Below are 15,596 nucleotides of genomic sequence, written 5' to 3'. Positions count from 1 at the left end.
CCCTTTGCACCCCCTTCTGAATTGTCCAAGCAGACACCAACGGCCGCCCTCCCTCCTTGGCAAAAAAAAGCGCCGTCTTTGAACGGCTTCAGAGGCAAGACTTGCGAACCCCTTACCGGCCATCGAGGGGCGCTGTGAGTTCAGCTCCTCGCTGGGCGAAGCTCCGGAAGCCGCTCTGCTCCTCTCTATGGCAGCATTCCACCCCGCGAATTCCCTTTAGCGCAGGAAGAGGCGGTGGAGGGTGGGTGGGAAAGGAGGAGAAAGCGACTTCTGAACAACACGGCTCGCTATTGGTGCGTGCGCACACGCTCAAGCCAATGGCGATGCCCGTTGCTTGAATCCGGCCCGCCTGGGCGAGCCATCTTGCTGCTCGCTCTGCAGACCGCTGAGCTGTACATTCTCGGTCCGAAGGGAAGTGGAGCAGCCATGCCGCACTATCAGACCTGGGAGGAGTTCACCCGCGCGGCCGAGAAACTCTACATGTCCGACCCCATGAAGGTAATTTGGGAGAAGCGAGGAGGCTCGTAAGCTTTTGCTGAAGAGGCTGCGGGAGGAAGGGGAGGGGCGGGAGTGTCTGGTCGGATGTCTCGCCCACAAGATCTGCCAGTATCTTGTGATACCTAATAGCTCCTAGCTTTGATTTACGTCTATTGTAGGCGCGCCGGTCTGACTAAAACGTCCGGAGCTCGTAGTTGTGATCCTGAAAGTCTTCACGTGGTTTATTTTTTAAGGTTCTTTCCTTTGAATTCGTTTGTGAAACTGTTTTGGCTCTCACCCCGGGTTTGGGGGAAAGAAGCATTTTTTAAATGGCTGTAGGAAAATATCCCTCGGATAGTGGTTTCCATATAAGATGGCGTTGTAAGCATTCATGCGAACTTTGCCCAGTCACATTCTTCCAGTTCGAGAAGCTGGTCTAGATTTGGGAAGGTATTGTGAGCAGATAGGGAAATGTGTGACTCAATGGTGTGCATTCCTTTTAGGAATCAAAGGACACCTAAGGTAAATGGGTTTGGGCAAACGGGTTAGTAAAATGAATGAAAGAGCTACTAATCCCTGCAGAGCTATTTTCACAGCTGGACTGAAAAACTATGCTTCTGTGCTTTTGAGTGCGAAGATGACAGCCATTTATTCACCCATAAGATGTTGCTTCTTTCATTTCAGGTGCGTGTGGTACTGAAATATCGGCACTGCGATGGTAATCTGTGCATTAAAGTAACAGATGATGTAGTTGTAAGTAAAGCTCCTGCAGTTTATTGATTTGGGCAGGCTGGGAAATGTTTGGGGCATCTGCCAAAGTTGACCCGTGGGGGGTGGGGAGATAAAGATCTGGCCCTTTGGGCCAAAAGCAATCCCTAAGCTAAATTATTTGGATGAATAGTCTCTAATATATTCAACTGAAAACTGCATGTGGTGGTTTTTGCAGCAAAACAGGTGGTACTTTATCAGTTCCTCCATTGGTCTATGCAAATCTCACTTCCTATCTTGAGCTTATTTCCTTCTGGTTTGCATCATCCCTTGTATGTAGGGGGTGGGGCTAATGAGGAAGGTTGCTACACAGGCAAATGGTGAGATGAAGAGTTAAGCAGCCTCTGCCCACTTGACACTCCTCCACTGAAAGTAGATGCAGACTATCTGCTTACTAAATGTTTAGTGCTCTGGTCCATGGGGTCATGAAGAGTTGGACACGACCAAATGACTTAACAACAAACAATGCATTTGGATGCCTCCTATGTTATCATAACAAAATTAGGCTTGATGGTACCTGAGCTCAAGGAGCAATTTTTCATCTATATTTGGATATTATTCAAAGCCATTTTGAATCACAATTGTAGAACATTTCAAAACAGCACTACACTGATTTTGACCGCTGATTTTAGAACTACATTTGTGTGTGTGTGGAGGTGTTTCTTAGAATTCCTGAACAACACTGGCATCTAATATTTAAAAAGTTGGTAGATTATTGGGGCATCTCCTATTGTATATCAAAGTTTACCCTAAATACTCAATGGAGAAATTATTTTATCATCTTTAATGCCTTCAAACCATTTCCTTAAGTCTTCCATATAGGGGTATGCCTATGGGACTATTTATTTTTATTTATTGCAAATAATGATAATAATAATAATAATATGTCCCCAGTCACATTTATATCCCATCTTTTTCTCCATAGAACTCAAGATGGTGTAAATGGTTTTCTCACTCCTCATTTAATCCCCACAGCAACCCTGTGGGGTTGGTTAGGCTGAGAGGCAGTGATTGGCCCAAGGTCACCTAGTGAGCTTCATGGCTGAGTGGGGATTTGAACTCTGATCTCACAGATCCTCATCTGACCCTCTAACCACTACACCACAGTAGGTGGGGCATTAAGCTTTCAGAAAAAAGCATTGCACTTTAAAATTTGGAAATAGTGAAATATTAATCTCGGACTCAACAACATACTTTTTAAAAAAAAAAACTACTAAAGCTTCAGCACATAATTAGAAATGACTTTAACAGTAGTGGACAAATGTAATTCCTGTGTATTCTATATGTAAAGCTCTTTGAGTTTACTCAAAGAATGCTAAAACAGTTAGGCATTATGGTCCATAGGATGGCCAGTTCTAGTTCTTTGTTAGCTTTTTATTGAAGGGCATATGAAAAATCCTTTGTACGTCCCATGTAGTCCAGCTTTTACTTTCTAACAGTGGCAAGCCAGATGTGTCTGAAACTCACAAATCAAGGTGATGGCTATTTCTGTTTGACCCAATCATCTGGTACTTGCTATCCTGGCTAGCAGGCTAGCTGTTACGCCGCTCCTTTGAAATCTATCAATGTAGTGCAGCACCAAGCTGTTGCTGTTGTTGTTGTCATCGTCTTTGAAGAACTGAACAGAAATGAGAATCTGCTTTGTTTCAGAAAAATTGAATAAAATGAAATTGTGATGTTTATTGTATCTGCAAAACATGTGCTAAATCAGCTCTTTTTGCACCTGTATAAAACCAAGACCTGGGATATTGTTTTAGAAACAATAATAGCTGCTCCCCCTTTAAGACTTTCCAGAACCTGCTGTGTTCACAAGTCCAGTTTTAACAAACTGGTTCTGTTCCAGTTTTACTGTTAGCTTTTCAGAATTTGTTAGCTGCTTCTAAATAAATTTGTTGGCTTCACCACAAAATATTGCAGAACTTACATCTGAATAAAGTTGTATCACACTGTGTAGTTAACCTGCTTTTAAAAGAAGTGTTGTCTTTTAATAAAAAACGGGTCAGAAAATCAGAATACAGTATTTTGGTGAAATAATTCTCTTGTGGAAGAAATGGAAATATTTTTTTCCTGCCAACATTATGAGTCTGGAATGCCTCATGTTGCATGCTCATAGGCCCATATCTGAAGGCAAACAGATGTGTCTCAGGCTAAGACTTCAGGCAAATAAGAAAATAAAGGTATGTTTTTTGGAGAAAGATTCTACACAGTTATATTTAATATTTACTTCCACTGAATAAATAGTGTTTAAGGTTGGAGTCATGGTTCAGGTAGCTAACCTTGGGCAGCTTTCTTAACTTCCCTGAAAGCACTGTGATGATGATGATGATGATAATAATAATAATAATAATAATAAATTTTATTTATATCCCGCCCTCCCCAGCCAAACTGGGCTCTAACATCAAAGTAGTTGCCCTTTTCACAGGCTAGGAATGTAGGAAAATGTAGGAATAAGGGCATATTTTAAAGGACAGCTTTTTAAAAAGTATCGTTATGCTCTATTTCAGCTATAATACGCTATCTAATACCTAAGCTACAACTTCTCTACACACTTACTTGTGAGAAAGCCTCATTAAACTTGGTAGGGCTTCTAGGTAAATCTGCACTTCATTAGGTTGCACGTGCTGTTTGAGAAGTGTGTTTCTAACAGTGTGGATGAGTAACTGTGTTTGACATTACCATCCTTGCAACAACTTAAGTGAAAGGTATTTTCTGTCGTTAAGAGTACCATGCATTGTAAACCAAAATTGGACTGTGGAAAAAGTTGTGTGTTCTCAAAATACAGTAGCACAAATTTCAAAACAAATGTTGTTCAATATAACACAATATCTTTTATTTCTGGTGCAACATTCTCTAAAAAGCATCTTCTTGATGTCTTGGGTAAATCAAAATTAAAGCTATCATTCTCTCCCTCACCCTTTTTTCTTTCAGTGTCTGCTCTATAGGACAGACCAGGCTCAAGATGTAAAGAAGATAGAGAAATTCCACAGTCAACTAATGCGACTCATGGTAGCCAAAGAATCCCGCAGTGTTGTCATGGAAACAGACTGAATAGCTGGAAATAAAATGAATGCTCCAGTCATATTTCACAGGAGGAAAATATCACTGGATTTGGGCAGATTTTTCGACAGAAGAAGTGTGGCATAAAGTGGATTGTAAATGGGGTTTTGTAAGGATTTTCAGGCTCCACTTCAGAGTGGTGAGAGGACTATATGCTTTCATTTGAAAGCCTCTATTTATTTTTTTAATTTGAGCAAAAGAGTATATCCTCTGCTGGAAATACTGAAGGTTAAAATATGTTAGGGTAGATTTGTACGTTTTCTTTTGTAAATCTCAGCACTGCTTAAAAATAAATGGGAGGAAGCAAGTGTGCTCCTCTGAGGGGACTTCAAGATGCTATCATAGAGGAGTTTTTGCTTGTTCTTAATGAATTTTATGTTGCTGTGTTGGCTAAAGTGAGAAGAACAATGAATTACTAATGTAGAAATGGGGTGTGATAAGCCTTTATGTATGGATATATTGAGTTAGCGATAGCATCTTCCAAAACTGATTAAAATTGCCAAAATAAATAGTTGGCAATACAGCTAAGCCTGTGTATAAACATTTTATGGATCTGAAAAACTGATACTGGCCTGAAAATCATCAATATATATCGACTACTTAGTTGTTATCTAAAATTTTATAAGGAATAAACTTCTGTTCATGACAGGCAAGTGTTCGCAGAAACAGATTCAGGACTTTATTTGGAGTGTCTTATTCTGGATTTGCCCAATGTGGTTTGTTGCAGCTAAAACATCTGTACAAGTTTTTAAAATATCCTTTACCACATTGCTTTCACTTTTTAAGCTTTAAATCTTTCTGTTGTTATAAAGGTATCATAATCACCAAACACTAAAATTGGTGCTACAGTATGAGTGGTATTACATATTGTTAAATACAGCAGTTGAGAGAGGGAAAGCTTAGCTACTACATAAATTGTATGTATGTATGTACTTAGTGTCAAATCATAACTGTTTTCATGATGCCTCTTCTCCAAGAAAGCAGTCTTTTCATATTGTCCTCATATGCTATAGAAACCATTACAAGGGGGTGTTGGTTACACAAGTATGCTTCATACAGCATGGTGATTTGTCTGATGCCACTTCAGGTGCTGATATGAGATCAGCAAAATAAAATACTTGCCAGTACCACTGCCTCTCCTAATGTTGCCATTCTCCAGAATTTATATTGCATTAATATAAAAATATTTGCTTCTCGTTGGGATTGAACTCCAGTCATTTTCACCTTTTACAGTTGGTGTGCTATAGAGAGGTTCATTCTTGTGTTTGCTTATTTTTTCAGCATTATACTGCAACCATTTCAAAGGCCAGCTGCCTTCCATATGCTTCCTACTAAAGCACTTGTTTCCCCCGATTTCTTCAACATAGTGAACCTAGTCGTAGTCCGCGTTTAAAGGTAAAGGGGCCCCTGAACGTTAAGTCCGATTCTGGGGTTGCGGCACTCATCTCGTTTTACTGGCCGAGGGAGCCGGCGTTTGTCCGCAGACAGCTTCTGGGTCATGTGGCCAGCATGACTAAGCTGCTTCTGGCGAACCAGAGCAGCACACGGAAACGCCGTTTACCTTCCCGCTGGAGCAGTACCTATTTATCTACTTGCACTTTGACGTGCTTTCAAACTGCTAGGTTGGCAGGAGCAGGGACCGAGCAACGGAGCTCACCCCATCGCGGGGATTCAAACCGCCGACCTGGTCAGCAAGCCCTAGGCTCTGGTTTAGACCACAGCGCCACCCGCGTCCACAGTCCGCATTTAAAGTACCCTATATTCTTTTTTGCTTGTGTAAAACCCTGATACAGTGGTACCACGGGTTAAGTACTTAATTCGTTCCGGAGGTCCATTCTTAACCTGAAACTGTTCTTAACCTGAAGCACCACTAGCTAATGGTGCCGCCGGAGCACAATTTCTGTTCTCATCCTGAAGCAAAGTTCTTAACCTGAAGCACTATTTCTGGGTTAGCGGAGTCTGTAACCTGAAGCGTATGTGACCCGAGGTACCACTGTATTAAAAAACTGAACTATGCAGCCTGTTTACTCTCTGTACATGCACACCAGTTTGTACAATGAGTGCAAGCCATACCTTTGCCTTGTGTACACAGAGCGTTATGGACTACATTTTCTTACCTTCCCTCTCTGAGGTGGGTGAAGCCTGAGCAAACGTTGGAGAGGAAGAGGGAAAAGTTGGAGCATGGAATAAGATAAATGCAAGCAGATGGGAATAACTGGCTTCATGCTTTAAGTTTGATCTCTCTTTGCCTTTTGGTCCTTCTGTTCTCATAACAAAAGGAACCTGCTGGATCAGGCCATCCGTTCTAGCATCCTGTTTTCACAGTGGCCAGCCAGATGCCTATGGGAAACCCAAAAGCAGGAATTGAGCAGAACAGGAGACTAGCTATCTGTGTTTACCACCAACCGGTATTCAGAAGCATACTGCTTCTTTTGATCATACTGTCTCTTGTGATTGTGCTGAGGGAGGGAGAATGGCCCAAGCCCATATCTTGACCTGACCATGTAAACATTAAACCATAGTTTAGTGTTAAGTCCAAACATACAGGTTCTAAGGAGCTGGATAGGCAGATAGATTACTTCTACATGACTCAAATGACATTTAAAACCTTTTCTAGTCAAGGGTTGCATTTCAGCTTTTGCCTAATCATGCCTTGTTGAGGAAGGCTGTGCTCTATATCTTACTGTGAATGAGCAGTGTTTGTTCTTGGCTTCCTAATTCTGGTTTATTTGGGTTAGGAAATCATGGTTGGTTGCTGCTGTTCACACCAAGTAAGAGAGCAGCAACATGCACTGGTTTATGACTTGCCCTGATGGAACATGGCCAATTATTTACTTGTAAAAGCCAAGTACTGTGTATGCAAAGGATTCTTCTCAGCCTCAGGTTTGAGTGACAATGAATGGTAAATGACTGATCTCTTATTTTTTATTAAAATGCTCTTTTATTCTTAAAATACTAGCGGCTCTGAAAGTATATAATCTTAGTAGCACCATGCAGGTGGATGTGTTTCCTAGAAAACGGCTACTTTTGTTTTGTTTTTCTTGTTTCCCTAAATTTTCATTTATTCTACTTGATCCCATGTATGTTTAGTCAGACCTTCATGGTGTGTAGTGGTGGTGGTTTTTCAGATAATTGTGTTTGGGATTTTATCTATAGAGAATGCTGAGGACTAGGCAACCATATTTCACACTGAAAAGCCACTAGCATCCTATAAACGTGTAGCTATGATGGCACATTGGGGATGTGTTTAGCACAATTACAATTGCAGCTTGCTACTGCATATTTCATACAACAGAGTGAACTTGTTTAGCTGGTTATCTACTGTTCACTTTCTTTCCTAACTGGTAACTGGCTCCACTTCCTTTTCTCAATTCTGTATGAGGCTACCATGTGCTAGATGCAATGATAGTTATTAAAAGCATCTGAGTCATCCTTGCTGTAATGCTGCAGTTAAAAAGTGGTTCATCAATACAGTATTATCACATCTAATCAAGAGCGTACCTTATGAAATATGTAACTGGGCTTAATTTTTCCTTCCTCTGATTTTTTTTAAATCTATATTTGTGGTGATGGTACAGTGCAAAGTATTGATAGCAGGGTCTACTTGATTAGGGTGACAAAGGGCATATATCAGAATAATTATGGGTTTTACTTACTCAGCATATCTTATATCAAGACCAGGCACTTAGAATTTTTTAGAACAGTAGACTCTATATTAGTGCTGTGTTCTTAATGGCCTCCTGACACCCACAGTAACATCCCCTTCAAAAGCAGGTGTGAATATACAAAATGAAGGCCTTGGGATATTGGTCCATCAATGGTTATGAAGGTCTCACTGAAGAGTTAAAAAATTGCCTGCTAGGGCGTCATTTTCTTCCTAAAAACCTAGCCAGGCTAGAAATAACCTCAAGGCCTTTCCTATTACCTTTTCCCCCTTCCCTGACATTTTATCTGTGTTTTGTTTTATGCGCTGCCTCATACTGTTACATGTTATTTTTATATTGTTAGATGATTTGACCATATTCATGGAAATTGATTGTACAAATATAAGAAATTCCATTAGTTTTTTAAAAGCTGAAACATGTTTTTTGAAAATAAAACCCCAAGGTGGTTGTCACCGATGGAAGCAAAGGCTCAGAAAAAGCTCAATATGGAGGCCAAATGGCCGAAATATTGGGAAATTCTGGAGCAAGAAGGAGACAAATTGAAATTGCAGAGTTTTGAGAAATTAAAAGACAGAGTGTGAGACTGGCTTCACTATTATCAAATAAGGGAGGCTTATAATTTGGACAAAAAAATTGGCTTCCAGGTGGAAAAATCAAAATTGGAAATAGAGCTGTTAGATCCCAAAACTAAGATACTTTCAAGAATGTATAACTTGCTGTTGAAATGGAATACGCAGGATGAAACGGTTAAATCTGCTATGATTAAATGGGCACAAGATGTTGGACATAACATTATGTTTGCTGACTGGGAACAGTTGTGGACCACAGGTATGAAATTTACGGCATGTAATGCCTTAAGAGAGAATATTATGAAAATGATATACAGGTGGTACATGACACAACTCAAGCTTGCAAAAATCTATCATTTGCCCGATAATAAATGTTGGAAATGTAAAGAAAATGAAGGTACATTCTTTCACCTTTGGTGGACGTGCCCAAAGATTAAGGCTTTCTGGGAGATGATCTATAATGAAATGAAAAGGGTATTTAAATATACCTTCCTGAAGAAACCAGAGGCCTTTCTCCTGGGCATTGTCGGCCAATTGGTGCCAAAGAAGGATAGAACTTTCTTTATGTATGCTACAACAGCAGCAAGAGTACTCATTGCAAAGTATTGGAAGACACAAGATCTACCCACCCTGGAAGAGTGGCAGATGAAGGTGATGGACTATATGGAACTGGTGGAAATGACTGGCAGAATCCGAGACCAGGGAGAAGAGTTGGTGGAAGAAGATTGGAAGAAATTTAAAGACTATTTGCAGAAATATTGTAAAATTAATGAATGTTAAAATGATGTTGGATTGAGTAAGAATATGTAAAAATGGATTGATAATGGATGAAAATATATAGTTATAATATGTTAAGACATAGAGTTAAGATAAATGAAAGAGGGTAAGGATTTGCTGAACTGACTATGTGAACGGGAATACAAAAAAGGGAGGTGTGAGGAGGTCATGGAAACAAGCAAATGAGCTTAAAGATATGGAGAAAAAAAGGATTTGTTTTTAACTTTTTTTTTACTTAATTTTTTCTCTTGCTTTTGTATTTTGTATTTTCTTTTTTTTCTATGCATTTTTGTATTTTTTTGTATTTTTTTCTTTCTTTTCTTTTTCTCTTGCTTTCTTTTTACTTTGTAAATTCCTGTTTTTTGTGAAACTTTAATAAATATTTTATAAAAATAAAATAAAAGCTGAAACATGTTTTTTCTACAGAATGCAGGAAGGAGAGTTCAGAGGTCCTAGAGACGTCTTTGTGTGTGTGTGTGTGTGTGTGTGTGTGTGTGTGTGCTAATCATGAGGAAGTACTTATTGCAGTACAGCCTCTCCCCACTCTCAAGTGATCAGCACAAAGGCTCCTGCTGACTCATGCACTGCTTTCATCGCCTAAAGGGGGTGGAGGTAGAATGGAGGAATCCCCACTCACAGGCGTCCTGTTATAAGTGGGGATTCCCCTGTAGTTTGATCCTGATAAGAAATTACTTTGAAGAATTCACATAAGGAAAACTGACACCAGTGAATGATCATGTTTGTATACCAAATTTTGCCCTGAGCTAGCTAACGACGTGTGTTAATTATCTCTCATACCACACCTAAAACTTTTCATGCTGGCACATCCACAGGTGAACAAGAAGAGTAGTCAAGTTGGCATGCAAAGAAAGGCAACATAAAGCATTCAACAACTGATCGCTATGAGGCATAATGTGAATTTATTTTTATTTTATTTTTTAAAAGATGCCTTATTCCTAGATGCTTAAAATGCCTTTGAAAGAGTTGAAAAACCCTGTCTTCAGTGTTTGTACTGAATTAAGTCTTCCAATGTACTGTCACAGTATGTACTAATTCGGTATCAAATATTTATGTCAAGGGACAAGTTGATACCACCCTCATAGATCCAGACCTTACATAACTATATATCTTTCAGAAATATCCATATGCAGGATCTAATGATATAAAACCAGAGTGGGTGAGAGAGATCTGGAAAAAAGCTAAAGGTAGACTAACAAAGATACACAGGATCCCTTGAAAGCAAATGAAATAGAATAATACCTATAAGTTTGTGAAACCTTGTTTGCTCACCTAAACTAAATCTTGGATGGAGTGTACAAAGATGAATGCCTAATCTCACATTCTACTTATGGATTGAAAGACCATTGAAAAATAGATTATAAAAAGCATTCTAAGCCTTTAATTTTATATGAGGATGCAGAAGGCATTCTAGGAAACTAGTGAAAAGCTTACATAAGGAACCCTAGGAAAATAGGGAGGAGCAGGTTAGTTTTTCTGCGCTAACGATGCCTGCAGGTTAAGGAAAAAATGGGAATAAGTACATGAATAAATGCTTACCTAGTTGTTTTTTTTAAATACAGTCAATATGTTTATGAAATCTATACATTTTCTTGAGTAAGTGATGTGTTAGTGTGATACATTTAGTAAGGGCCAAGTATAAGAAATTGTATTAAGCAGTGAAAAAGGTTTGGGAAGGCATTACTTCCCAGAAATAGCAGGGTTTAAGTACTAAACTTTGAAGATGGAGTTACAACTTTTGAGTGGATCAGCTGAGTCGCCTTACAAATCAGATATACTTCATTGCAGTCCCATTAGAAAATGCAGTGCACCAAAAGAAGCTTTTCTGTACTTCCAAACAAGTAAATTTATTGGGGTATGTGGGGGGAGAAAGTCAGTTTATTTGTAACACACTCCATTGACACTGATTTATGAATTCTGCACATAACTGAATGTGCTCAGTTTAATTCTATGATAAATAAATTGCAGGGAATTTGCTACTAGAAGTTCTTTGAACTTTGAAGGGATAATAATTCTATTAAGGGCTGCAAAATATTTCTATAGCTTCACATAATAATAGCACTTTGCCTCTATCCAACTTTAAGATCTGCAGTGGAGCCAGAATTATAAAACTAGCTTATTACAAGTGAGGCATATAACAAAATGTGATGTGGACTGTTCCAATTCAGGGTGCAAGCTGACTGCCCCTTTCTAGGATACACTATTCTATTCCATCCCACCCTCTTCTAGCAGTCACTGAACTTATGTGCCCACTGAACATGCTGAATCCTCACTGCTATTTTGGTCTCACCCCAAATATTCTTTTTTTGTGTGTGTACTTCTGTAAGTCTTTGGGGTCCCTCAAGCTTGCTACTGTGTAGATTGTGCTGTACTGGGAATTCACACTTTGAAGGTGAGTTTTCTAAGAATACATTGCTTCCTGCTGGGTGACAGAATAAGAGATTGTGACCTGAGTTGCATTGCTAAAGATAGGGTGGGATGCATATCCAAAATAACTGTGTTAGGTGTACTTATCACTAATATATTAAACTTGTGTCTTGACTGTTTATATTTACCTTACCTTAATATGAAATACTCCACTGCAAAAAGAAATGTAATACATCAGGGTGAAGAACAAGGGTCTACTATTTTTGTCATAATCAACGTCAACATCTTACCTTTTTTAACTAACCATCCCTAATCACAATGAAGTTGAGGGAGAGGTGCTTGGCATTACCAAAAGATGGCAAATAAGTATGCACTATCATGCCAAAATCGGGCAGACCCACTAAGGAATGCTCCTAAGCATATCCACTATATTTTGCTGGTATGACACCATGTTTACCATTGTTAGCATTTAGTATAAAGGTTACTGTAACTAGATTAGAGTGGCTGCGGTATATTATTATTATTATTATTATTATTATTATTATTATTATTATTATTATTATAGCTGGTGATAACTTAAGCATGCAAGTTGCTTATGTGTGTGATGGTTGGGATATGTACTCCCCATAGATGGACTGTATTTAATTATGATGCTGTAATTTCAAAAAGCCTTTAACACAAACGAATAAAAGGTATTGTGTTTACTGCTGGCACCTAGCAACATGTATATAGGGCACATACACTTTAGCAGTTTAAAATGTAACAAGGCCATCCCCCCCTGCTGTGTTTCAAGTGGTGTCTTACGTAGCTGTACACATAGCTACCTTATTTGTTTCCTCGCACATTACCCAGTTTGTTTCCCCCGTCTGCAACCCTCCGAAACTCCTGTTCATCTGTGCATGCACTGTCCTCTGTGCATGTGCAACAGCGATCTAAAGTTTACACACCTCAGCTTAACCACAGCTTGTTTTCAAATTGGAGGAGAAGCGCTTTGAGGGAAAACAGTATTTTGCAAGATGCTACAATATACGTTTGGATTGTGTACTTGTTTTTTTTAAAACACCAACTTTGGGAGTGCACTGGAGTCAGAGTAAATGGTAATGTGTATACAGCCACAGTCTCTCACTATATTATGTGGGAGGTTCATGTGGAATGGATGTAAAGGTACAAAGAAAAATGTGCTCTTAACACAAACCATATGAAGATTAGTTCTGGTACAAATGAAGCTGTGGAAACTTGGGCCATTAAATACTTGGACTCTATGAAATATGCTTAACCCTACTGTTGCACAGAGACACTAGAGCTCCTCTGCACTTCATAACCCCAGTGAGGTTATGTGTTTATTTTCTTGCTGCATACCAGAATTCATTTGACATGATTTCTTTGACAACTCTGTATGTGTTTTCAGTAAAAAGCCACTGTTAGCTGTTAAAGAGAATGGAATGAGTATAAACGCTAGCAGCAATGGGTTTTATATGCATGCTAGAATAACCATGTTCTGCCAGGTTGAGCTTTTGCCCAGCAGGCTCTGAACACTGGTATGTAGCCATATATTTGCAGGGGACGTTCATTTCAGTCTGCCATTTCTGAACACCACCCAATACAGGCCTAATTTAAAGTGGACAATTGGCACAATGGATTTTCTGTTCTTTCATTTGACCTGCACAAACCAGCTTCGGAGCTGTGTCAGTTTCTGCTTTTCTTTCACTTCCCCTCGTGTGGGCTTAAGAGGATGCTTTGGGCCCCAATGCTGAAAAAATTACATGCATAACTCTGTTGAGGGAGGGCCCTGTAACTCAGTGGATTTATCAGAAAGCAGACCTCTCCCACCTGACCTCTTACTTCATCTTTTATACATTTATACAGCCACCTAATTCACACTCCTCCATCCCCTTTCATACATGCCATTTTTATTTTTTTTTTTTATAATATATTTATTAAAGTTTTCAAATAAAGCATATATTAGATAAGCACAACTTATCATTGTCCATTTAACATCTCTCAATTGTTACATGGGACTCCCCCACACCTCCCGCATACACTTACATCATTATTAAATTAATTTCAAACAAATTATCATTTAACTCATCTTAATTAATAATCTTAATTTGGTTTGACATATAATTCAGCCTTAAATCTAATTTAATGGTAGACAATTGTCTGCACTGGCATCCAATTCAACACTCAGCCAAATTACAATATTTTTGTAAATAAATCTTAAATTTCCTCCAGTCTTCTTCCATCCTTTCTTCTCCCTGGTCTCGAATTCTGCCGGTCATCTCGGCTAATTGCATATAGTCCATCAGTTGCATCTGCCATTCTTCCACAGTGGGTAGCTCCTGAGTTTTCCAATTCTTGGCAATTAATATTCTTGCTGCTGTTGTTGCGTACAAAAAGAATGTTCTGTCCTTTTTTAACACGCTCTGGCCGACAATACCCAGGAGAAAGGCCTCTGGTTTCTTAGTAAAGGTGTATTTAAACACCTTTTTTAATTCATTATATATCTTCTCCCAAAAGGCCTTCACTCTAGGGCAGGTCCACCAGAGGTGAAAAAATGTTCCTTCATTTTCCTTACATTTCCAACATTTGCTATCAGACGAATGGTATATTTTAGCCAGTTTAACAGGGGTCATGTACCATCTATACATCATTTTCATCACATTTTCCTTCAACGCATTACATGCAGTGAAGTTCAGCCCAGAGGTCCACAACCTTTCCCAATCTTCAAACATAATATTATACCCAATATCCTGCGCCCATTTTATCATTGTTGATTTTACCATTTCGTCATGTGTGTTCCATTTCAGCAGCAAGTTATACATTCTTGAAAGTACCTTAGTCTTAGGTTCTAACAGTTCAGTTTCTAACTTTGACTTTTCCACTTGGAATCCTAACTTTTTGTCATTTTTAAACACTTCTTTAATCTGAGCATAGTGTAACCAGTCTCGCACTTTGTCTCTCATCTTTTCTAAACTCTGCAATTTCCAGTTGTCACCATCCTTTTCTATTATCTCCCAATATTTTGGCCAGTTGGCCTCCATATTGGCTCTTTTCCGAGCCTTAGCCTCCAGGGGTGACAGCCACCTCGGAGTTTTATTCTCCAGTAAGTCTTTATATTTTGTCCAGACATTAAAAACTGATTTTCTGACAATATGGTTCTTGAAGGCCTTATTTATCTTAGCTTTATCATACCATAAATATGCATGCCATCCAAACGCATTATTAAAACCTTCCAAATCCAAGACATCCGTATCTTCAAGAAGTAACCAATCTTTCAACCAGCAGAAAGCTGCAGCTTCATAATACAACTTTAAATCTGGCAGGGCAAAGCCCCCTCTTTCTTTCGCATCTGTTAATATTTTAAATTTGATTCTGGGCTTTTTGCCCTGCCAGACAAATTTAGAAATATCTTTCTGCCACTTCCGGAAACACTCTGTCTTGTCTACAATCTGCAGTGTCTGAAACAAAAATAACATTTTTGGCAATACATTCATCTTGATGGCAGCTATTCGGCCTAACAAAGAAAGTTTTAGTCTTGACCAACTATCCAAGTCTCTCTTAATCTCTGACCAACATTTTTCATAATTATCTTTAAATAAACTCAGATTTTTTGCTGTTATGTTTACCCCTAGGTATTTAACTTTTTTAACCACATTTAGTTCTGTCTCTTTCTGAAGCTGTTCCAACTCAATATCTGTCATGTTTTTCCCCAAAACTTTAGTTTTTTGCTTATTTAACTTAAATCCTGCCACTCGACCGAAGTTTTGAATCAGTTGTAGAACTCTTTTCAAACTAGACTCCGGCTCCTGTAATGTCAAAACTAGGTCATCTGCAAAAGCTTTAAGTTTATATTGTTTCGCTCCGACCTGAATCCCTTCCACCAACCGGTCCCCCCTAA

The 15,596-nt window shown here is 38.9% G+C and overlaps 1 protein-coding gene across 1 annotated transcript; it reads left to right on the top strand.

Moving 5' to 3' along the window:
* The first annotated feature begins 304 nt into the window (after window positions 1-304).
* On the top strand, window positions 305-5,429 carry SRP9 (signal recognition particle 9). The gene is made up of 3 exons (XM_083604660.1): window positions 305-498; window positions 1,162-1,230; window positions 4,174-5,429. Exons 1-3 carry the CDS (start codon window positions 427-429, stop codon window positions 4,291-4,293), a joined length of 261 nt encoding a protein of 86 aa, XP_083460786.1. The 5' UTR covers window positions 305-426; the 3' UTR covers window positions 4,294-5,429.
* Window positions 5,430-15,596: the final 10,167 nt, after the last annotated feature.

The sequence above is a fragment of the Podarcis filfolensis genome, assembly GCF_964270895.1.
Source record: "Podarcis filfolensis genome assembly, chromosome: 3".
NCBI lineage: Eukaryota > Metazoa > Chordata > Lepidosauria > Squamata > Lacertidae > Podarcis > Podarcis filfolensis.
This window is presented reverse-complemented; position numbering and strand designations above follow the sequence as displayed.

What these genes read in the sequence shown, in the direction of transcription:
- SRP9 (XM_083604660.1), top strand. Translation starts at nt 427, where the DNA reads ATGCCGCACTATCAGACCTGGGAGGAGTTCACCCGCGCGGCCGAGAAA. An exon ending in ACATGTCCGACCCCATGAAG is followed by an intron (nt 499 to 1,161) that starts GTAATTTGGGAG and finishes CTTTCATTTCAG; the next exon opens with GTGCGTGTGGTACTGAAATA. An exon ending in AAGTAACAGATGATGTAGTT is followed by an intron (nt 1,231 to 4,173) that starts GTAAGTAAAGCT and finishes TTTTTCTTTCAG; the next exon opens with TGTCTGCTCTATAGGACAGA.